Genomic DNA, 19,216 nt, shown 5'->3' on the forward strand with positions numbered 1-19,216 from the left:
TTTGAGGGCGGAGGATTTTGTTTGTCTAAGAAATATTTGCGCTCTTGTGATTTATCCAAATATTTCAATTTTGGGGCTTTATTCTCATTTTATTGGGATATTTATTCTTTCGATTCCAACATTTAAAGTTCCTTTATAATAATGATGTAATAACTTATATTTACATATAAGTTATTAATTTAAAAAATACTTGGTACACTTCCACTTATTTATTTTGACCAATTAGCGCTTTCACCCTCTAATGGGCATCTTCAGACTGGTGAATATTATACAGTGTATGGATAATTTATATAAAACTAAATATTATCTTAAGTGTAGGTACATTTAAAAATAAGTTGAAAAAAAATACAATACGCAATATTGCAATGGAACAGAGTGAGACAAATGATCGAAACACGTGTTGGCGGTGTACTTTAAGAGGATATTCTATGTTATGAAAAATATTTATTGTTTTATTACAATATACTTATTAGCCCCCTTAGTTAGACCCTGTACATTGTAATAAAACAATAATCATAACATAGAAAATCCTCTTAAAGTACACCGCCAACACGTGTTTTGATCATTTATCTCACTCTGTTCCATTGCAATATTGCGTATTGTATTTTTTTCAACTTATTTTTAAATGTACCTACACTTAAGATAATATTTAGTTTTATATAAATTATCCACACACTGTATAATATTCACCAGTCTGAAGATGCCCATTAGAGGGTGAAAGCGCTAATTGGTCAAAATAAATAAGTGGAAGTGTACCAAGTATTTTTTAAATTGATAACTTATATGTAAATACAAGTTATTACATCATTACAATGGAATTCCATCAAGAATTGTCAATAAATAATTTAAATGAAAAATCCTTTATAATACACTGATTTTATTAATTTCATTGATTTAACGTGCAACGCAAAGTACAGGTTAAAATCGGGTACGGTTAGGGTAAAATTAGTGAAGTTTTGTTACAATATACACACACATTTCCGCCCTCATACCATTATAACACCCGCTCACCCACCCTCTCCCACACTTACACAAACACACTAACCTTCATATTGTTTGTCATATTTACACACACAAAAAAAACGATTTATGTATAATTTATGTATTTCTGTGGATATCTGTCATTGGTTTTGTTCTCTGTGTATATATATATATATTTTTTATTGAAAAAAGAAGTATTAACATTCGTATAATTTACACAAATATTTCAATTTTGGTGGCCATTTTCAACGAATCGTAAATAACTCACTATATGAAATTGCAAATCAAGTTGGGGTAGAGTGGGGTTTGAACCTCGGGCCTCTGGCCCGTGTGTCCACAACACTAGCCACGGGGACCGCAACCCGATTTTGTTTGTTTTATTTTTTTTACATATATTATATTATTACTGTTGATATCATTAAGGCGTGACCATAATGAAATGGTCAAGTAAGTTTACTGGAGTTGCGCAAATGAATAGATAATTATTGTTCTGTCCGTGCAGTTAGAAGTGAAATTGTAAATCAATGTAGAATGTTCTTCTCTTTATTGTCACGTGTTCAGAAATCAATGTAAAATTTTATTTCATTGAATGCTCCGGGTTAGTGTGCCGCATGTCCTTTGTACTACTCGCTGACGCGAGGATTTGAAATCACAGGAAAGTTTTTCATACTTCACCTCTCAGATTTAGGGATTTTTCATGTATAGGTATATATTGTGGGTTACTGCCGAAAGTTGGTAAGTCCACATTTTAGGTATATGGAGTTAGCGATGAATTGTGTGTTTACGTGAATACCTATGAGTCAGATGGAAGAGTTCTAAGCCTTACAAATATAGCAACAAAAAAACACCACGAGTGTGAAAAATTTAACGGATCTCAGCCAACTAAACAGCCAAAACCAGTTAATTGTACTTCTTGCCGTTTTAAGTGCACGGTTTCATTTACAGAGGAAAACAGGAAGGTACTTTGTTCCCAATTTTGGTTATTAGAATATGACTGTCGAAAAGATTATATCATTGAGAATGTTGTCCAAAGTGAAACTACTTTCAGAGTTTGTAAAAAAACTGGAACTAGAAAGAACCGAACAACTTCTAGGTCTTACTTTTTCACAAAAAATAATGAAATGATTTGAATGTGCCAAAAATTATTTACAAAAACTTTGAACATCACGGACGGACCAGTAATTCATGGTTTTAAGAATGTAAATGAATCTGGAATATTTTATAAACCAGATAGAAGAAGAGCGAAGCCTCCATCAAATAAGACATCTGAAGTAGACATCGTAAAGGTTAAAAATCATATTGATAAATTTCCAGTAATGGAGTCACATTACTGCAGAAGCTCTAGTTCAAGGCAATACCTTGACTCTACATTAAAAATTCGAAAAATGTATGAACAGTACACAACAGAATGTGTTATCTCAAACGTCAAAAGAATTACAATTATTCTTTATATGTACCTAAAGAGGACTGATGCTGGCTGTGCACAAAATTTAAATCGGCAAAAATTGCTAAAAAGGAAAATTTGGGAGCTGAATATGAAATGCGCAGAGACAGGATCAAAGGCGCAAATGAAGCAAAGGCTGAGGACAAGGAGAAAGGCCAAATATAAAACCGTTCCTATCTAAAACATTTAACTTGCAAAATATTTTGCAGATTCCTTGCAATGAAACGTCCCAAATGAAAAATTTATAAAAATGTATGAAAAATCTGCGTTTATTATCCGCGTATTTACGAATCGATATTTCCCAAAAATGCGTATTGTACAGCTCAGTCTGAACTCAATGGCAAACGAGGCAGTTTAGAAATTGAAAGTGCCCTCCTAAAATGGGTGAAGGAATTGCCAGATAAGATTAAAGAGTTGTCACTATTTTCGGATACTTGTGGCGGTCAGAGCAGTAATCAGCACATAACAGCGCTTTTTCTTTATATTGTTCAAAACACTGCTTCGGAAGTAATCGAACACAAATTCTTAGAATCAAGCCACTCGTATGTGGAGGTAGATTTGATGCATAGTTCAATGTCTTCATAATGTACCTATATTTTCTTTAATAAATAAAATTATTTTTGAAATCCTACTTCCCAAACACCTTTACCTCAAAGTGACTCAATAAACGCTGTGTTACTATGAATTGAATGTATTGAATCTCAACAGTAAAAAGTTGGTAAATACAACCTCGCTTTGAAAAATAATATAATATTATATTGATTTCATGACATTTATTGCAACAGTTGGTTTTTAAATGTGTTTTGGTAATAAGTCGAACTTATGAAAAATAAAATAGCACGAACTTTTTCAATCTGATTTTAGAAAGAATGGCAAACTTTAAAATTGCGATAACCTATAGCATGTTTTATGGACTTACCAACTTTTGGCGGTAACCCCATGATAATGTACATATCTTAATGAGTTAAATGAAAACAAATGTCATTTTAATGATAAACTAACAATCAAATTATTACTAACAATATATTTATTTCCCGCTCAGCTTTGCCAAAAGGAAAATAAGAAGCAGAACCCTTTAAGTCTGGAACGATCGTTATTTAAGTGAACCTACCGGAAGTATAACTAAAATGTTTTTCCATACCATTTTTCATGCCTATGATTTCAGGAGAATGCAGAATGCTGGCTACGAGCTCACCCAGATGCTTACAGGTCATGGTGGGTTTATGAGCTACCTACATCGCTTCAAGCTCTCTGAGATCGACAGCTGCCCATGCGACGATGAAACTCCTCAAGATGTCCCTCACCTGTTGATGCATTGCCCCCTTTTCAGCTTTCAAAGACAACAGCTGGAGGCGCGATGCAGAAGCTTGGGTGAAGATCTATGCGACATCCCATCAGTGATGGGTAATAAAGAACTCACACGAGAGATAGTATCATACAATATAGTGCAGGCAATTGGTAAAATGAACACTCCTCTAGTGGAACGGAAGGCCTGTTGACTACTGCCAACAGGCCGGCTTCTCCTGAAGAGTTTTGAGTGGTTTCCTCTCCACACGAGCAAATGCTGAGAAGTTCCTGATTGGCCCACATTAGTATATCCCACCTGATCCCAACAGTTTAGATAAATTTAATTGCAGAAAAATCCACTTTTGAAATATAAACCTCGGATATTATAAGCAAGGTAAATAATAAAGCAACTCCTATATAAAAAGAAATAAAATAAAACAATATATTTATTTAAAGTATGTCCAAATCATAGTAGATGTACTGGATTTTACCCTCTAGAGCAGTGTTTCCCAAGGTGGGGCGTACGCCCTACCGGTGGAGCATAACGCCTCAGAGGTGGGGCACCACGCTTCAGAGATGGACACGTCGGCATTCCACATATAAAGGAGAATACTTATCGGTCATACAAAAAAATGCCTGAGATGTACAAAATTGAAATTTACTACAAATTGTACTTAAAATAGAATGAAACTCATTACAATTTCAATCATTATCTAAAAACACAGAAACTGTGCAGGATGTAGGAATAATGGCATGGATTTGCGAAGAAACTAACACAAAATATCCTAGTATTACTTTGCATGCCAGAAAATTATTATTACCCTTTCCCTCATTTTATTTGGTGGAATGTGGTTTTAGCGCCATAAGCGATTTACTCATTAAAAACTAAATCGATTGGATATAACTAATAGAAGTATAGAGGGGACCTAAGACTGAAATTAACTAAGTTAGATCCGGACGTCAAATTTCCTTGTAGCAAGCGTAACTGAATTAAATCATGAATTAGGCTTCGAGATGCGTGTGTGTTTGTACTCAATTTCAATTGTCACTTGTGTTTTATTATTGTTTTCATTTTAATTTTATTCTACTTAATTACATTTTCAATTTGTGTTTTGTAATCATTTCAGTTATAATATATGTATTAGAATAGGTTTTATTTAATTTCATTAGGGGTTCATATGTTTACAAACATATTACAATATGATTTGAAAATTTACCTGCTGTTTAATCAAAAAAGATGCCGGTGGGGCATGGCATAATGAAGGCAGGGAAACACTGCTCTAGAGAGTTCAAGGTTGGTATAAATACAGAAATAAAAAACTTTTTTGGAAAACTCCTAGTCATACATAAACTCGTACGTACGTACACAGGTACACGAGGTGAAATTCATATGTTACGATACCTAGATTTATTACGCATATTTATTACAATGTTTTTACCAGATTAAATATATTACAAACGTTTTAGTGCCACAACGTCATCATCGTGTCCATAAATTTCCTGTCAAAATTGATACTCTCCCTAGAGTTAAATGAAGATTGTAAGTTGGCTCGTATGATAACTTAATATTTTCAGCAGCGGGTCGCACTAGGCGGGGTCGGGAGACCTCCGGGTGTGCGCGTAGCACATGCGGCACACGGGAGCCAAGCGGCCGGACGCGAGCCCGGGGAGAGGAATGTGCTTGTCAATACACCGGGTACAAAATACACCTCCGCATTTCCAGCAGTGATACTAAAAACAAAAATAAACCATTATTTTAACCCTTGTGTAGTAGAGATGTGTAGCAGCATGTTTATTATTTCATTTGAAGCGAGTAGCTTCGAGCTGATTTGCTTAAATATATTTTAACCAAAGTTAGTTGGTACACTTTAACTTTTCCAAAACAAATCTAGTCCATTTTTGGAAGGCGTTTCTCATCAAGTAGATAATACAATTAGATTTTTTTGTTATGTTTAGTATGCGGAATTCCCATTTTAAATTATCTGTTGTTGTTATTCCGAGGTATTTTTCTTGTTTCACAGGTTTAAATCTACACCGTTTAGACTATATACAAGTTTGGGGTTTTTCGAGCTGATGTGAAGAACTGTGGATTTATTAATATTGAATGGGAGAAGCCACTTTCTTTGTCTATTCATGAACTGTACTGTCCAGGTCTTGCTGTAGTTGAGTTGAGTGAGTGAATGGGTTAGCATACAGCTTTGTACCATCTGCAAAAATTTTGAACTTTGACTGAATGATTGCTGGTAAACTTATAATATAGAGTATGAAGAGAACCGAACCAAGTACAGATCCCTTACGAAACGCCGCTTAACAATGGTTCTTCATGCGACAGTCCATCACTAACACGAACATGGTAAAGAAGTCTTCAATCCGGTCGTGAACCTTTCCCCGGATTTCTATGTGGCACAGTTTGGCTAACAATCTTTCAGTTGGTACTCTGTCCGATCAAATAAAACCCATTGTGGAACTACGGTGAGAACAAGTGCACAAAGCGTAATACGTAATTGTTGTTACCTTCCGACTGAAGTGGTCGAAGGGGGTGGAGCAGACGCACTCCTTGACGTTCTTAATAGTCTTCCAGTCTAGGGCGACGGAAGCGATCTCCTCTTGGATCTGCAGGATGTCCGTGACGGGCACCCCACCGTGGATAATGATGTCGTCGGGGGGCGGCACTGCCCCCTTCAGTGGGTGGTCGTCCGTAGCGCACGCCGACTCCGACAGGCTCGCCTTCTCGTACATGTACCTGGGTAGGAACGTCTCATGTACAAGTAGCCGCTATATACACAGTTATAATACTGCATATTTCGAGTTATTTCTTCATATTTTTGAGGCATATTAAAACAAAGAAGGCATTCTCCATTTTTTCTGATTTTGAGTTATATGCAATAAATGGTTTTTCAGTATTTTTCCCAGACTGTAAGGTTAATTTATAATTTTAGTTAATAATTTCCAGTTTCCAGAAGATTCTCTCTGTGTATATTTAATAGGTAGATTATTAACATATTTTTAATTAAAACATAGATTTGGTTTACTTTTTAGTATGCAATGTCGCAGAACTAAACATATTGATGTCAAAAATGTATAATATACTGCCATTTATGTTCCGAAACCTTTGCAGTAGTTAATTGTATTTTGTTTTCTCAATCCATCGCCATATCTAACTCATTTCAGACCAATGGTGGAGATTGCCGTCTTTGTTTTAAAACGCCTCATTTGTTGATATTGATTAAAACAATTTAATTCTGAGGTTGTTACAATTATCAATCGGGACTTACTTATTATCAAGTTGGTTAGCATTGTTGCAGCGATTAACAACTACAAAGTCGGTAGTGTCTTCCTTTTCTGGAGACGGATGGTTGGTGATTTCCTTAACTTTTGGCTTATTATTGTGCGCCTTCTTCTCACGACTTCCCAAAAGAGATTTCAATGACGTAATCCTCTAAAAAAACTTTTTTTTCAAATTAATGTTATTTACACAATTTTATTGACTCAGATCTCGATCGATTTTTATAATTGATCAATTATAATTTCAACTTTAACAGCGTGTACCCACATAGTATGTTGTAAAATAGTAAAACAGTAAAACCCCCTTTTACGTTTTTAAGAAAGCAACAAAAAAAAGTGTAAACTAAAGAAAACGGTTAAGTCAAGAAATCAAAAATGCATAGAAAAAAAAGGATCGCATAAAATAAAATTTATTTACTAGACTATAATAATATAAATATACTGCCAGAAATTTTTTAAAAACTGTCATAATAGGGAATTATAAATATTTATATTAAATAGATTGTATTTAAATGTGTTTTTTTTATTGGATTTAAAAACATGTTTAAATAATTTTAAACACTTTAATTTACTTTACAAAAAAAAAAATTTGCATAAAATACATAAGAGGATTTTTTCCCCTAAATGTTAGGAAATTTTATTTATCCAGTATCACTTTTTATACTGCTTCATTTTACACTTTTATGGTAACTGTTTAAACCATCTTCTTTTCACATTATTTGTATAATACTAGCAGGCGACAGTCGGGCAATCGGCCCCTCGGCCCCTCGGCCCCTCGGCCCCACATTATTATTTTCCTAGCTTTAATTGTCTTTATTTCTATTTTATTTTAATTGTGCCTGTATGTACTATAAAGATTTGTATTTGCCATTTGTTTAATGGACTAAGTCCGTAAATAAATAAAATAAATATATTGCGTATTTCAGTAAATTGAGAAACACTATTTGATGTTATTGAATTTTGAAACTTTACAATCTGACATTAAATAGATGTTATATGACAAATTGGAGCAAAAATAATATAAAGAACACAAATATAGTAAAACTTCATCTTCGATACCACAATAATAAGGCTCAAATTCCTGTGTGCGAGTATAAGTAACAGACGCATTTAATTCTGGAGTAATAATAATATAGATAATATTATAGATTCCTATTAGCACATTTTTAAACTTTATACGTTGTAACTTTATTTTCCCTGAACATGTGTCAACTGGGTTTTGTTGAAAAACTTATAAAGGTATAATGAAAAACTAACCCCAAAGAACATCAGAACGTCATTGAGATTGTACCTATTTGCTTGAAAAACGTATCAAAATACTTTGAGTTTTTCTACTGACATTACTTGGTGGAACTGCATTTTAATTATAATAATAAAAATACATTTATAGTTTTATTCCACTTTTATTTATAATGTTTACCAGTGACCGGGTTTCAGACCAGACTGAAGAAGTCGGTCACGACGAAACCCGGGCACCGGTAAAAATTATAAATAAAACTATATGAGTATTTTTATTATTATAAGTATCAAAATACAATGCAAAATAACCTTAAAAAAAATTATACACTTCAACAAAAGGGTCAAAATTGAGGTTTTACCGTATTTTAATTCATTAATATGTTTTGTGCTCTGAAAAGAGTAAAAAAATAAAGATAATGAATACTCAAAACAAAACATTTATTGCTTGAATAGAGTATGGTTTTTCAGATTTCCAAAGGATCTCAGTACTAAGAAAAAATGGATGGAAAAAAAATATGGTTCCGTCAACTTTAATTTATTACATCTACTTTGATGGAAGAATACTAAATAGTTTGAATATAGATAATGTTTCTACGTTCAGGCTCAACCATCATGAGTCATCATCATCATCATCATTCCCTCCATGCACACTGTCGCATACGTCTTCAGGCGCCAGTACGGGAACATGAAATATTGCAGTGTAGAACCACCTTCCCAGTCATGTAGCATAATCTGCACTGGGTTTCCTTATTCCGGATGTTTACCTGACAGCAGCCGTGCAGGGGAAACAATGGTCCAGGATTCCGGTTCTATTTCACGCACGGAACTGTATTCCTAATCCGCCCGGACACGGAGAAAAAGTAGTAAGCGGTAAGCATTATGGTTTAGAATATGAGTTTTGTAACGATGCATGCGTTATACGGCCGAAAGTTATACCTTGGTGAGGAGGGTGATGTGATCTTGTAAGGAGGACGTGTGGTCCGTAGTGGCGAGTAGCAAGTCTCCCAGCGGTTCCCGAGGGTGAACTCCATTCTCGAACCTGCAGTACATACCTCGCCAAAACCTACGGAACAATCCGACATCTTTATGCCGATCACAATGGCAACCGTCCACTTTTATTCTTAATCGATCGATGCATTCACCATTCAACGATAGAGACACAAAGATAAACAGCAGAAATCTCCATGCAAAAACTGGTAAAACGCATACGCAGTTATTTGTAAAATTCAGGCAAACGATCAATTTGTAACTTGAAACAATCGGTAGAAAGGAAAATGAGTGACATTATTTGGTTTTATGTGGACACCATGGTTTATATTATTTATTATGCAAAAAGTAATAAAATAAATAATAATTATTGTAATTTATACTTCATATTACTATGTGTTTTATCATGGAATATGGAATAAAATATTATTTGACTTATTATTATTACTATAGAAATTCACCTCGTTACTTATGTACAGTACATACTTTTAACCTAAAATTAGCAATTCCAAGTCGGCAAAACATTGTGTATATAGTACCTACCTGCACTTTTCGAGACAATTTTTTTTTTAGTCGAAAGTAAACAATAATAATTTTGACTGAATAAAAAAGTTTGTCTCGTGCGAGTCTCACACTAAAACAAACAACTACGAGGGCGGATTGATAATGAAGCTACCTAGCGCTAGATGGCAGCACAAACACAAAAAACATTTATTTTTTCCAAATTGCGATCTGTCAAATGGCAGCTGTTAAAATGTCACCCAAATTCATCGATTAGTTTATTTGTTGTAGTTTGAAGTAAACAACTTTTGTGTTTCTTGAAAAATGGAAAAAGCTAATTTCGTGCAGTAATTAACCACTAATATTTGAAAGGGAAAACGGCGAAAGAGACAAAAGAAAAGCTCGATAAACATTACGGTGAGTCTGCTCCGTCAGATTACATGGTAAAATATTGGATTGGTGAATTTAAACGCGGCCGAACAAGCACTGCAACAATACCATCAACAGGAAGGCCAAAAGAGGTGTTTACTGAAGAAAATATCAAGAAAATCCTCGATATAGTTATGAATTATGAATGATCGCCGAGTGAAGTTGCATGAGATAATTGAAATGGTAAACATCTCATATGAACGTGTGTTCAACATTTTGCATGAACATTTGCATATGAAAAAGCTATCGACAAGATGGGTGCCGCGTTTGCTCAGTGTCGAACAAAAACGAGTTGGATGATCAACCAATTCGAACTTAAATACACTTCGAATTGGTTGATCATCCACCTTATAGTCCAGATTTAGCTCCTAGTGACTTTTTCCTGTTTCCAAACTTGAAAAAATTACTCGCAGGAAAAAGATTCAGCTCAAACGAAGAAGTGATTACCAAAACTAACGTGTATTTTGAGAGGTTCCCGAAATCGTATTATTCAGATGGTATAAAAAAGTTGAAATATCGTCTTACTAAGTGTGTCGAAGTAAAAAGAGACTATGTTGAGAAATAAATAGTTTTTGAAAAAAAAAAAAAGGTTTTTTTCCTACTTAGGTAGCTTCATTTCCAATCCGCCCTCGTAAACTAGTCTCCGGGTCAGATTCCATTTTCAGATAATTTTTTTAATATAGACATATTTATTGAGCGCAAATATCTGTAAAAAGAAAAAAAATCAGACTTTAAGTTTTATTGAAAAATCAATTATACCAATTTTTACTATCTCAATTTATTTATTTTAAATGTCACTTATTTTCACGATTCGAGAGCTTTCTAGTTTGAATATATTGTAATACATAATATTATATTTCAACGCAACAATTACAAAGGCATGAATACCAATTTGGAACATATGAAAACACCTAGTTGAACAAATGAAAAGATAGAAGCGATTGATCAAAATGGGAGAGAAACAATATGAATGGAACATTCACAGAGGGAAAGTTGAGATAGTGCACATGCTGCGAGCACAGTCGCTATGAGATGTAGTATATTATTAGATGTAGTAGAGAGAGGTAGGTAGGTAATACAATGCACTCACTGAATAACAATCTTAATGCTTCTGATAGAGTGCCACGGTTTACTAGTAAAAACAGAAATTCAACTTTTACACAAATCATTTCATTTACATATTCATTTTTTTCAAAATTACTAATCAATAATACGCCGACCGGTTTTGGAATATAACGGTTTTCGTTATATCGAGGAAACTCACAAAGTCAGTACTCGTAGAATATTAATGAACCGGGTTGTGGTCCCATGGTAATATTGCGGACTCACGGACCAAAGGTCCCAGGTTCAAATCCCACTTTACCACAACTCGATTTCCATTTTTCCAGCACAATTTATTTACGGCTTTTAGGAAATGATCTGAAAATTTAAATATTTGAGTAAATAATAAGAACTTTAGTATTTCTCTTTTTTTTAAATAAAACAAAAACAAATTACAAATAATATATATCCATTAACCGGCCTAATTGTTTTATAATTAAATTAATTTCTAAATTATCTAATGAGAACACATGCCGGGGAAATGTCCATAGTAAATAAATACAAATATAGATGAGTACCTTAGAATTTTTTAGTGAGAAAATAATGACACTCTTTTTTTTATTTTGTTCAAAAATTTTACACCGCATTTGACCTTCAACCGACCAATCGCAGAGAGCCAGGGTTGCATACCATAAAATTTATCCATGATTTAAAAAACAATTTACTGTCAAATAAAAAGAAAATTTTAATATTTAAATGTAAATATGGACAGACTGAAAGACACAAGTTTTAAAAAGAGTAATCATTTTAAAATTATACAAATTGACGACATTAAAAAATAAAATAACACAAAAAATAATAATAAAAGTGAAACAAATATAAAATACAAAGTTAATACCGAAATAATATATACAAAATAAAAAAAAAAATATTAAGCATAAAATATTTTTATTCACACGCAATAATTTACCTGCAGTACCCACCCGTACCGTTACAACTAGAGTTGCCAACTCATTCGAAGATCCGGAAGGTAGAATAAAAAACAACTAAAATTAAATAGAGTTTATTTATAAAAAATAGCGGAAAACATTTATTCACTAAAGGTAATTTTGAAAATTATTATTATGAAAAATAAAATCACAACTAGTTATGTTTACTAAAATTTATACTTTTTAGCAGAAGCGCGCAGAATCAGAAAGACTTTTTGAAAAAAGTTCATTTACTCCGCTAAAAACATACTAAGCACAAAAAATAAATGACAAACTCCACTGATAAACTTTTATTTATTATTATTTTGGCGCGATCTAGATTTTCTCAACTTTTGTTTATAAATTTAAGGGATCTAAAACTTGCGTTTGGGATTGATGAATAAATGCAACATTGTTTTTATTCCTTTCCGATATTCATCTTCAAAATTTAAAACAAATAATTGATGTCTACCATCCCTTTTGTTTTGTTCGCCACCACTCCGTGAACTTTTTGCAACAAATAGTAGTCATCATAAAGAAATAGATTCCGGAAGCCGAGAGATGAAAAAAATACTAGCCTGTTTCCGGGAGGGTTGACAACTCTAGTAACAACACCATTTTTACTGTGTTCTTCACTTCTTACATGCATGTTTCTTTCGGTGATGGGATTACTGAGCTCCCATCGACACTATGAAGAAATACACGATGAAGAGTAAGTCACCTGATGTCCTGACTGATAAGATTCGGCTGCAGCAGATCCGAGGCGGACGAGGGGTCATACAGCGGGTTGTAGTACTCGTTCATGTGACTCGCCATATATCCCCACAGGGAGAATGTTCTCTCCGATAGTCTGAACGAAACATATGATCACGTTAAATTATGTATTTCGCATGCTGCATTTTTATATTTATGATTCTGTAAACATTCGCAATAAGAATAAGAACGTACCTCAAGTCCAAGCGGTCCTTTTCGCAGTTGCCCACGAAGGTGCCGTACTGACAGGCGTGCGCGTGGTCATGCAGCGCGAGCAGGAAGCGCTCCCCGAACTGGAAGGCGGCGGGACGCGCGCGCGCGAGCTGCCACACGGCGTCCAGCAGCTGCCCGAACACGGGCGAGCGCTCGCGCGGCTCCCCCAGCACGTGCCCGCACCGCTCCGAGAACTTGTGCCCGAACGCCAGCCAGTCCTTCTCTATCAGAGCCTACCGCAAACAGACAAAGTGGTTCTAAAGAAATAGATTTGGAACGACACCTGTAAATGAACACAGAGTTATAATTCAAATAAAAACACTTTGTTTTCAACAACTTATTAGTACTAAATACTCATTAGTTTACCGATTGATTTCGAAGCTTTCCGTATTAAGGTAGAATTTAGTAACGAATATTATCCTATCTATAATATAAGTAAATTACGAAGTTCCAAAAATTTCCAATAAACAAGTGACCGATTCCCTTTTGCGACAACTCGGAGACTGATATCTTTACTATAAAATTCAATGTGAGGATAGAGAATTCAAATACATGTTTAAGTATCTTTAATAAAAGTAAGATTTGAACAGATGAGGAAACACCTATCTACATTTACACATTCTATGTGATGCTTTTCATCATAAAAGGAGCCTCATCCTCGGGGGACCACTGGTTTTTACGGATCTGGGCTTGGAGGGGGAGAACTATTCACGGGGATCCGTCACAACAGATATGCACAGGTCGAGCACTGACTCCCACCACTAAGAATAAGAATAAGATTTAAGTATGACTTGTCTTTTATTTTTTTACTAAATTGCAATGAATTTCCAAGAATTTTCACTAACAAACTTGAACTATCCTATTTTATAATCTCAACAGTGTCTGTTAAAGCCAATACATAATATGAAGGTAATTAATACATAAGTCTTTTGTGTCATGAAGTATTTTGTGCTTGCGGTATGAAGTGAAGGGTGAGGGGGTTAAAATTGCATCATTTGCCCTTCTAAAATTAGACAGGGTGGGCTATAGGAAATATTAATTATTTTATTATTTTTATGTTATTATTTATTGCTCTTTTAATTTCCGAGTTTTCTAAATTGAATATTTTATTTTTAACATATACAGGTGCTCTTTAAACCCTGTCACATCCGAAACCACGATGATCAGTATGAGCAAGAAGACATATTGGCACATTCAAATTAATTTTCAGAATGACTAAAATCTTAAAAAATTAAATATAGAAAAAAAAACAAATGGTTGCTGACTTCTGCAGGGGTGAAACGAGGAGGGGGGAGGGGGGAGTCTAATACACCATCAACCGCACGGCCGCGCCCCCCTCGCTTCCTAAATATTTTTTTAAATATGCTAATATGTTTTCTTGCCTATACTGATCATCGTGGTTTCGGATGTGACAGGGTTTAAAGAACACCCCGTATAGAACCCAGTGCCAAAATTATGATTATTTTCTATTAGATGATAAAATAATAGAAAATATTACATGACGTTAAGACTCGACTTATTATCTACATTTTAGTATTAAGCAAACACCGTTTAAAAACAGAATAATATGAATTACTAAATTAAACCCTCATAAAGAAGCTTTTGGTTTTCTGACAACCAAATTATATGCTCTATCAAAGAAGACACCCTCGATCTCATGAATGGCGGAAGGGAGGTAATGATCGCTTGGGTTCCGTCACACTGTGGAATCTCGGGAAGTAAAATGGCTGATGAAGTTGAGGGGGGGGCCTCGCTCAATTGAAGTCCCCCCTTGAATTTCAACATACAAAGTGCGATAAACTCAGTTCGATCAAAAAAGACAGTTTGTTGGTTGGAATCAGTTTTGGCAAGCCTCAAATTCAAACAAGAGAATTCGATACAAAAATTTACAAAATTTAATCCGACCCTCTCCCTGGTATCCTGCCTACAAATTGTCTAAAAGAATCGTCTCCAATATTATCAGACTGAGGATCGGCTGCTGTCTTGTGAATAAGCATCTGCTTAAAATCAAGATTGTGGACAGTCCTCGGTATGAGTGCGGCCTTGCAAGGAATGCATAGACCACGCGTTGTTTGGATGCCCCATTAGCCATTAGTGATGCGTATCCTTTGTACACTAAACTAAACCTTCCCCTTCCCCTTCCCTTAAACTTGTCTCGTGTCTTGTCTTGTCTCTCGTGTCCTGTCAGTTTGCACTTGTCCAAATTTATTGTTTTAAATTATATAAATTTTTAAACTGAAATATATTTGCATTTGTTGTTTTAATTTTTTTTAACGTTTAAAGCGCACTATATGGCACAAATCATCGTTGTTAGGATGGGTTGTCTTAACCAATTTTTTTAAAAAGGGAAGCTTTTGTAGCTTCAAAACCGGTCAGTAATCAACTAAATTTTAAATAGTTAAAAACAAAGCAATTTTATTTATACAATAAGAGTTATCCGGGGCTGAAGTTGACACGGAATACCGAATGTTCTGATATGAAGATATAACAGTAGAAGATGGGGAATCCCGGTCACCTGGAAGCCCTTCACCGTCCTGTAGTAGGGGTCCAGCAGGAGAGAGGCGAGCGAGCAGACCTGCGCCGTGCGGTCCCAGCCGTCGCTGCAGTGGACCACCACGGACACCCCGCGCGCGATGGCACCCGCCACGACGCACGACGTCTCCAGCACGGAGCGCACATGGCGCAGCCACTGCGACGACTCCAGCCCGCTTAGAAAGCCCGACATGGACTGCGTCTTGTGCTCGCAAGCTAGACAGTTAACAAAATGAGTAAAGAACATGTATTTTTAAATACCGTATTTATTATAAGTATTACCGTATTTCCTCGATTATAAAACGCATTGTATTTCCTATTTTGGCACTTGTGAATATGTGGGGCGTCTTATAATCGATAGTGTCTATTAATTGCTGGAAAATTTTAAATTTCATTCAAATTCATATATTTTTTAATATTAATATATTTAGGAGTATGTACTCAAATCTAGCAATAGCCAAAATGTCTATAAAATAAATGTCTATTTTTAAATCCTTTTATTATGATCGTTTCTTTAAAAATAGACAGAGTTGTTGGAAAAAGTCCAGAGAAGAGTAACTAAAATGGTAGTTTCTCTAAGAAATAAATCATACGAGGACCACTTAAGGGAGCTTGGATTAAGTTCACCGGAAGAGCGGAGGCAGTGAGGTGACTCGATTGAAACATTCAAAATCTTAACTGAGCAATATAATGTACCCAAGTTGAAATCAATGTTCACTATGAATGAAAACTGCCATTGCAGAGGTCATGCATTGAAATTAAACACTGCCTCCTTCTCATCCAACCCCAGGAAGAACTTCCTGGCAAACTGAGAAAGTGATCGGCGCTAGTTCAGTTAATGTATTCAAAAACAGTCGAGATGCACACGTCAATTTATAATATTTAATAAACTTGATATACACCCATCAGCTTAATAGGTGCTAGTGCATTATTACTAATGATAATAATAAATAATAATAAATAAAGTTATTTTGTTATTTATAGTAATTTCCTGCATTATCAACCATAAATAGGTCAACCAATTATTGTTATTATGGATGTCTCATGAAAAACTTACTTTCAATTACTTTTTGGAGGCTGCTTCGCATCACGTGGATGTTTTCTATGCCGAGGAATTGAAATTTAATGTTTTCATAGAATGCTTCATTTTCATATCCCTTTCCCGCGGCTCGGTTAGCCATGGCGTTTATCTGAAAACAATCACAAGTCGGTGAGGTAAAGTAGTATGCGGAGCTGCTTAATCCGGTCCTTAGAGTCGGCACTCACCCTGGGACGAGTGTCCACGACGTACATGAAGCCACAGTTGGGATTGGTCCTTCTGATGCAGTCGAGCATTTGTTCATCTTCTAAACATCTGAAAAGATAGTTATCAGCATTATCATCATCGGCTCTACAACCTGCTCTGTCCGACCATCGTAGTTCGGGTCTACCGGCGCAACATCTCATTGGGCACTCTCTCGTCACACATTCTTTCCTGGTGCCCTGCGTATCGAAGCCTTCCTATTTTAATCATTTGCGTTTGAAAAGATAATTTACAAAGCACAAATAGATACTGAATCGTAACATTATGTAAATAAAAATATTTTATAAAGAAGGCTTTTAATTCATTAACATTTTTTAAACAATAAATTTTCCCTATAAATAAACATTTTTTCACATACGCAGACATGTAAACAAACGTCGCACACACATAATTGTGGAAACTCTCTCCTTCTATATTATGTATAAATTGAAATTGGATTTTTAAAATTGCCTCTGGTATAAAATATTTCTACTTACTGTTGTGTAATAGCTGTAAACATCCCTAATACAATAAAACAAACAAGAAGGCGAGTAACAATAACAAATGAGGACATTCGAGACTGACCTTGCGCTGAATCCACTGAGCGGCTGCGAGCAACGAGCGATGGCGGCCTTGTTGTGGTGGAGGTAACTCAGGACGGGCAGGCGGCCGCGCGAGCGGAAACGGGAGCTCCCGAGGAGGACCTGCGGCGAAGCGGACGCCGGCACGTACAGCTCCCGAGGGTACGTATCGCATAGCTGTGTCAAAAAATGGCATAGATAGGCACACCAGAATCACGTTTTACAAGGATTCCAAATTTAACAAAAATTTTATCAATAAAAATATTTGAACATCAATTTAACAAGGCCTTATAATTAAACAAATTGTTTTCGAATATGTTACGATTCATTTAAGTATATTTTTTAATAAAATTACAGTAAAACTCCTGTATTACGTTTTTCAAGGGAGACACAAAAAAGTGTTAAACTGAGAAAAAAGGCTAAAGTGAGGAAATTAAAAACTGCATAAAAATTTTAAAAACTGACATAATTGGGGATTATTCATATTTACATATGATTTTATTTAAAATATTTTGTATTTTTTCAATCAATACCACAATGTGTTTTTTTTATTGAATTTAAAAAAAACATGTTTAAATAATTTTATGTGGGTACTCGAGTTTGAATTTGCATAAATGCATACAATGATTTTTTCCCTAAATATCGGGAAATTTTATTTATATGGTATCACTTTTTTTAGTATGGCAACACAGAATTTCAAATGTCATTTACATCGCGGCAAAATTATTTTACACTTTTATGACTGTTTAAACAATCTTCTTTCCAAATTATGTTTATAACTTCATAAAATATTACTATTACCAAATTTTTAAACTTTCTGCATCGTAATTTATTGATGTAAAGACTTTATTCTTCATGCGTCAACATCATGTCACAATTTAGTAAAATATCAAAATTAGACACTTAAACAAAATGGTCAATTAAACAACTTACTTTGAAACAAGGTAATTACAAAATTTACACATTTTTGTAATTACCTTGTTTTTATTCACCATTTTGGGCAAACGCGGCGGCGCGCGGCTCGGCGTCTTTTGACAGATCGAATGAGTTTCGAAAAATTTTCTTCGTAAAACCAGGGTTATGAAAAACGCAACAAACGTAAATTGGGGGGATATTTGAATGAGAATGTAAGTCAACAAATGGGACCTAAACATTTCGGCGTAAAAAGCGGGAAAACGTAAAATTGAGGAACGTAAAATCGAGGTTTTACTGTATAGTAAACTGTAGATTTATTTTTTTAATCCCGAAACAATTTTAATGCGAGGAAACTTATCCAGCATTGTTTTTTGTATTATTAGATTTAGCCATTTATAAATCATTATCTTTGCGAATGTTCAGGAATTTAAATAAAGTTTATGAGGTAACAATTCTACCAAAGGGTGATACCTGGAATTAAGGTTTTTCTATTATAAATAATGTTAATTTTACTAAAATACAATAATACAGTACAATATAAAGCTTAGAGTAATAACACGTCACCGGCTAATAGTCGCCCATACGGACAAAAACCATTCAATGATTTTATCAACTACAAAGTTTGCTACAGTTTACAGCAATACAATGGATCGTATGTACTCGGGTCGAGAATTGCAAACGCAAACCGAAACCGTCTGTAACACTTTTGTTGTCAAACAAAAAACCAAATAAAAAATTTGGAAATCTTTTGTTGTATGCAATAGAGCTAATGGATTTC

At 34.7% G+C, this 19,216-nt stretch overlaps 1 protein-coding gene across 2 annotated transcripts in view; it reads right to left on the reverse strand.

Moving 5' to 3' along the window:
• Positions 1-5,108: 5,108 nt before the first annotated feature.
• Positions 5,109-19,216, reverse strand: part of Mtmr6 (Myotubularin related protein 6) — a 46,394-nt gene continuing 32,286 nt past the window's right edge. For both annotated transcript variants that reach the window (XM_088239692.1, XM_088239691.1), the window contains 10 exons: positions 17,528-17,700; positions 16,927-17,014; positions 16,718-16,850; positions 15,644-15,876; positions 13,111-13,361; positions 12,884-13,012; positions 9,173-9,299; positions 6,988-7,151; positions 6,227-6,455; positions 5,109-5,443 (listed from right to left, as the gene is read on the reverse strand). In XM_088239692.1, coding sequence (XP_088095818.1) covers positions 5,300-5,443; positions 6,227-6,455; positions 6,988-7,151; positions 9,173-9,299; positions 12,884-13,012; positions 13,111-13,361; positions 15,644-15,876; positions 16,718-16,850; positions 16,927-17,014; positions 17,528-17,700 — 1,671 coding nt within the window. In that variant the 3' untranslated portion in view covers positions 5,109-5,299. The remainder of the gene's footprint in view (positions 5,444-6,226; positions 6,456-6,987; positions 7,152-9,172; positions 9,300-12,883; positions 13,013-13,110; positions 13,362-15,643; positions 15,877-16,717; positions 16,851-16,926; positions 17,015-17,527; positions 17,701-19,216) is intronic.

Source organism: Micrasema longulum, unplaced genomic scaffold, assembly GCF_059751315.1.
Source record: "Micrasema longulum isolate JH-2025_06_02 unplaced genomic scaffold, ASM5975131v1 h1tg002224l, whole genome shotgun sequence".
Classification (NCBI taxonomy): Eukaryota; Metazoa; Arthropoda; class Insecta; order Trichoptera; family Brachycentridae; genus Micrasema; species Micrasema longulum.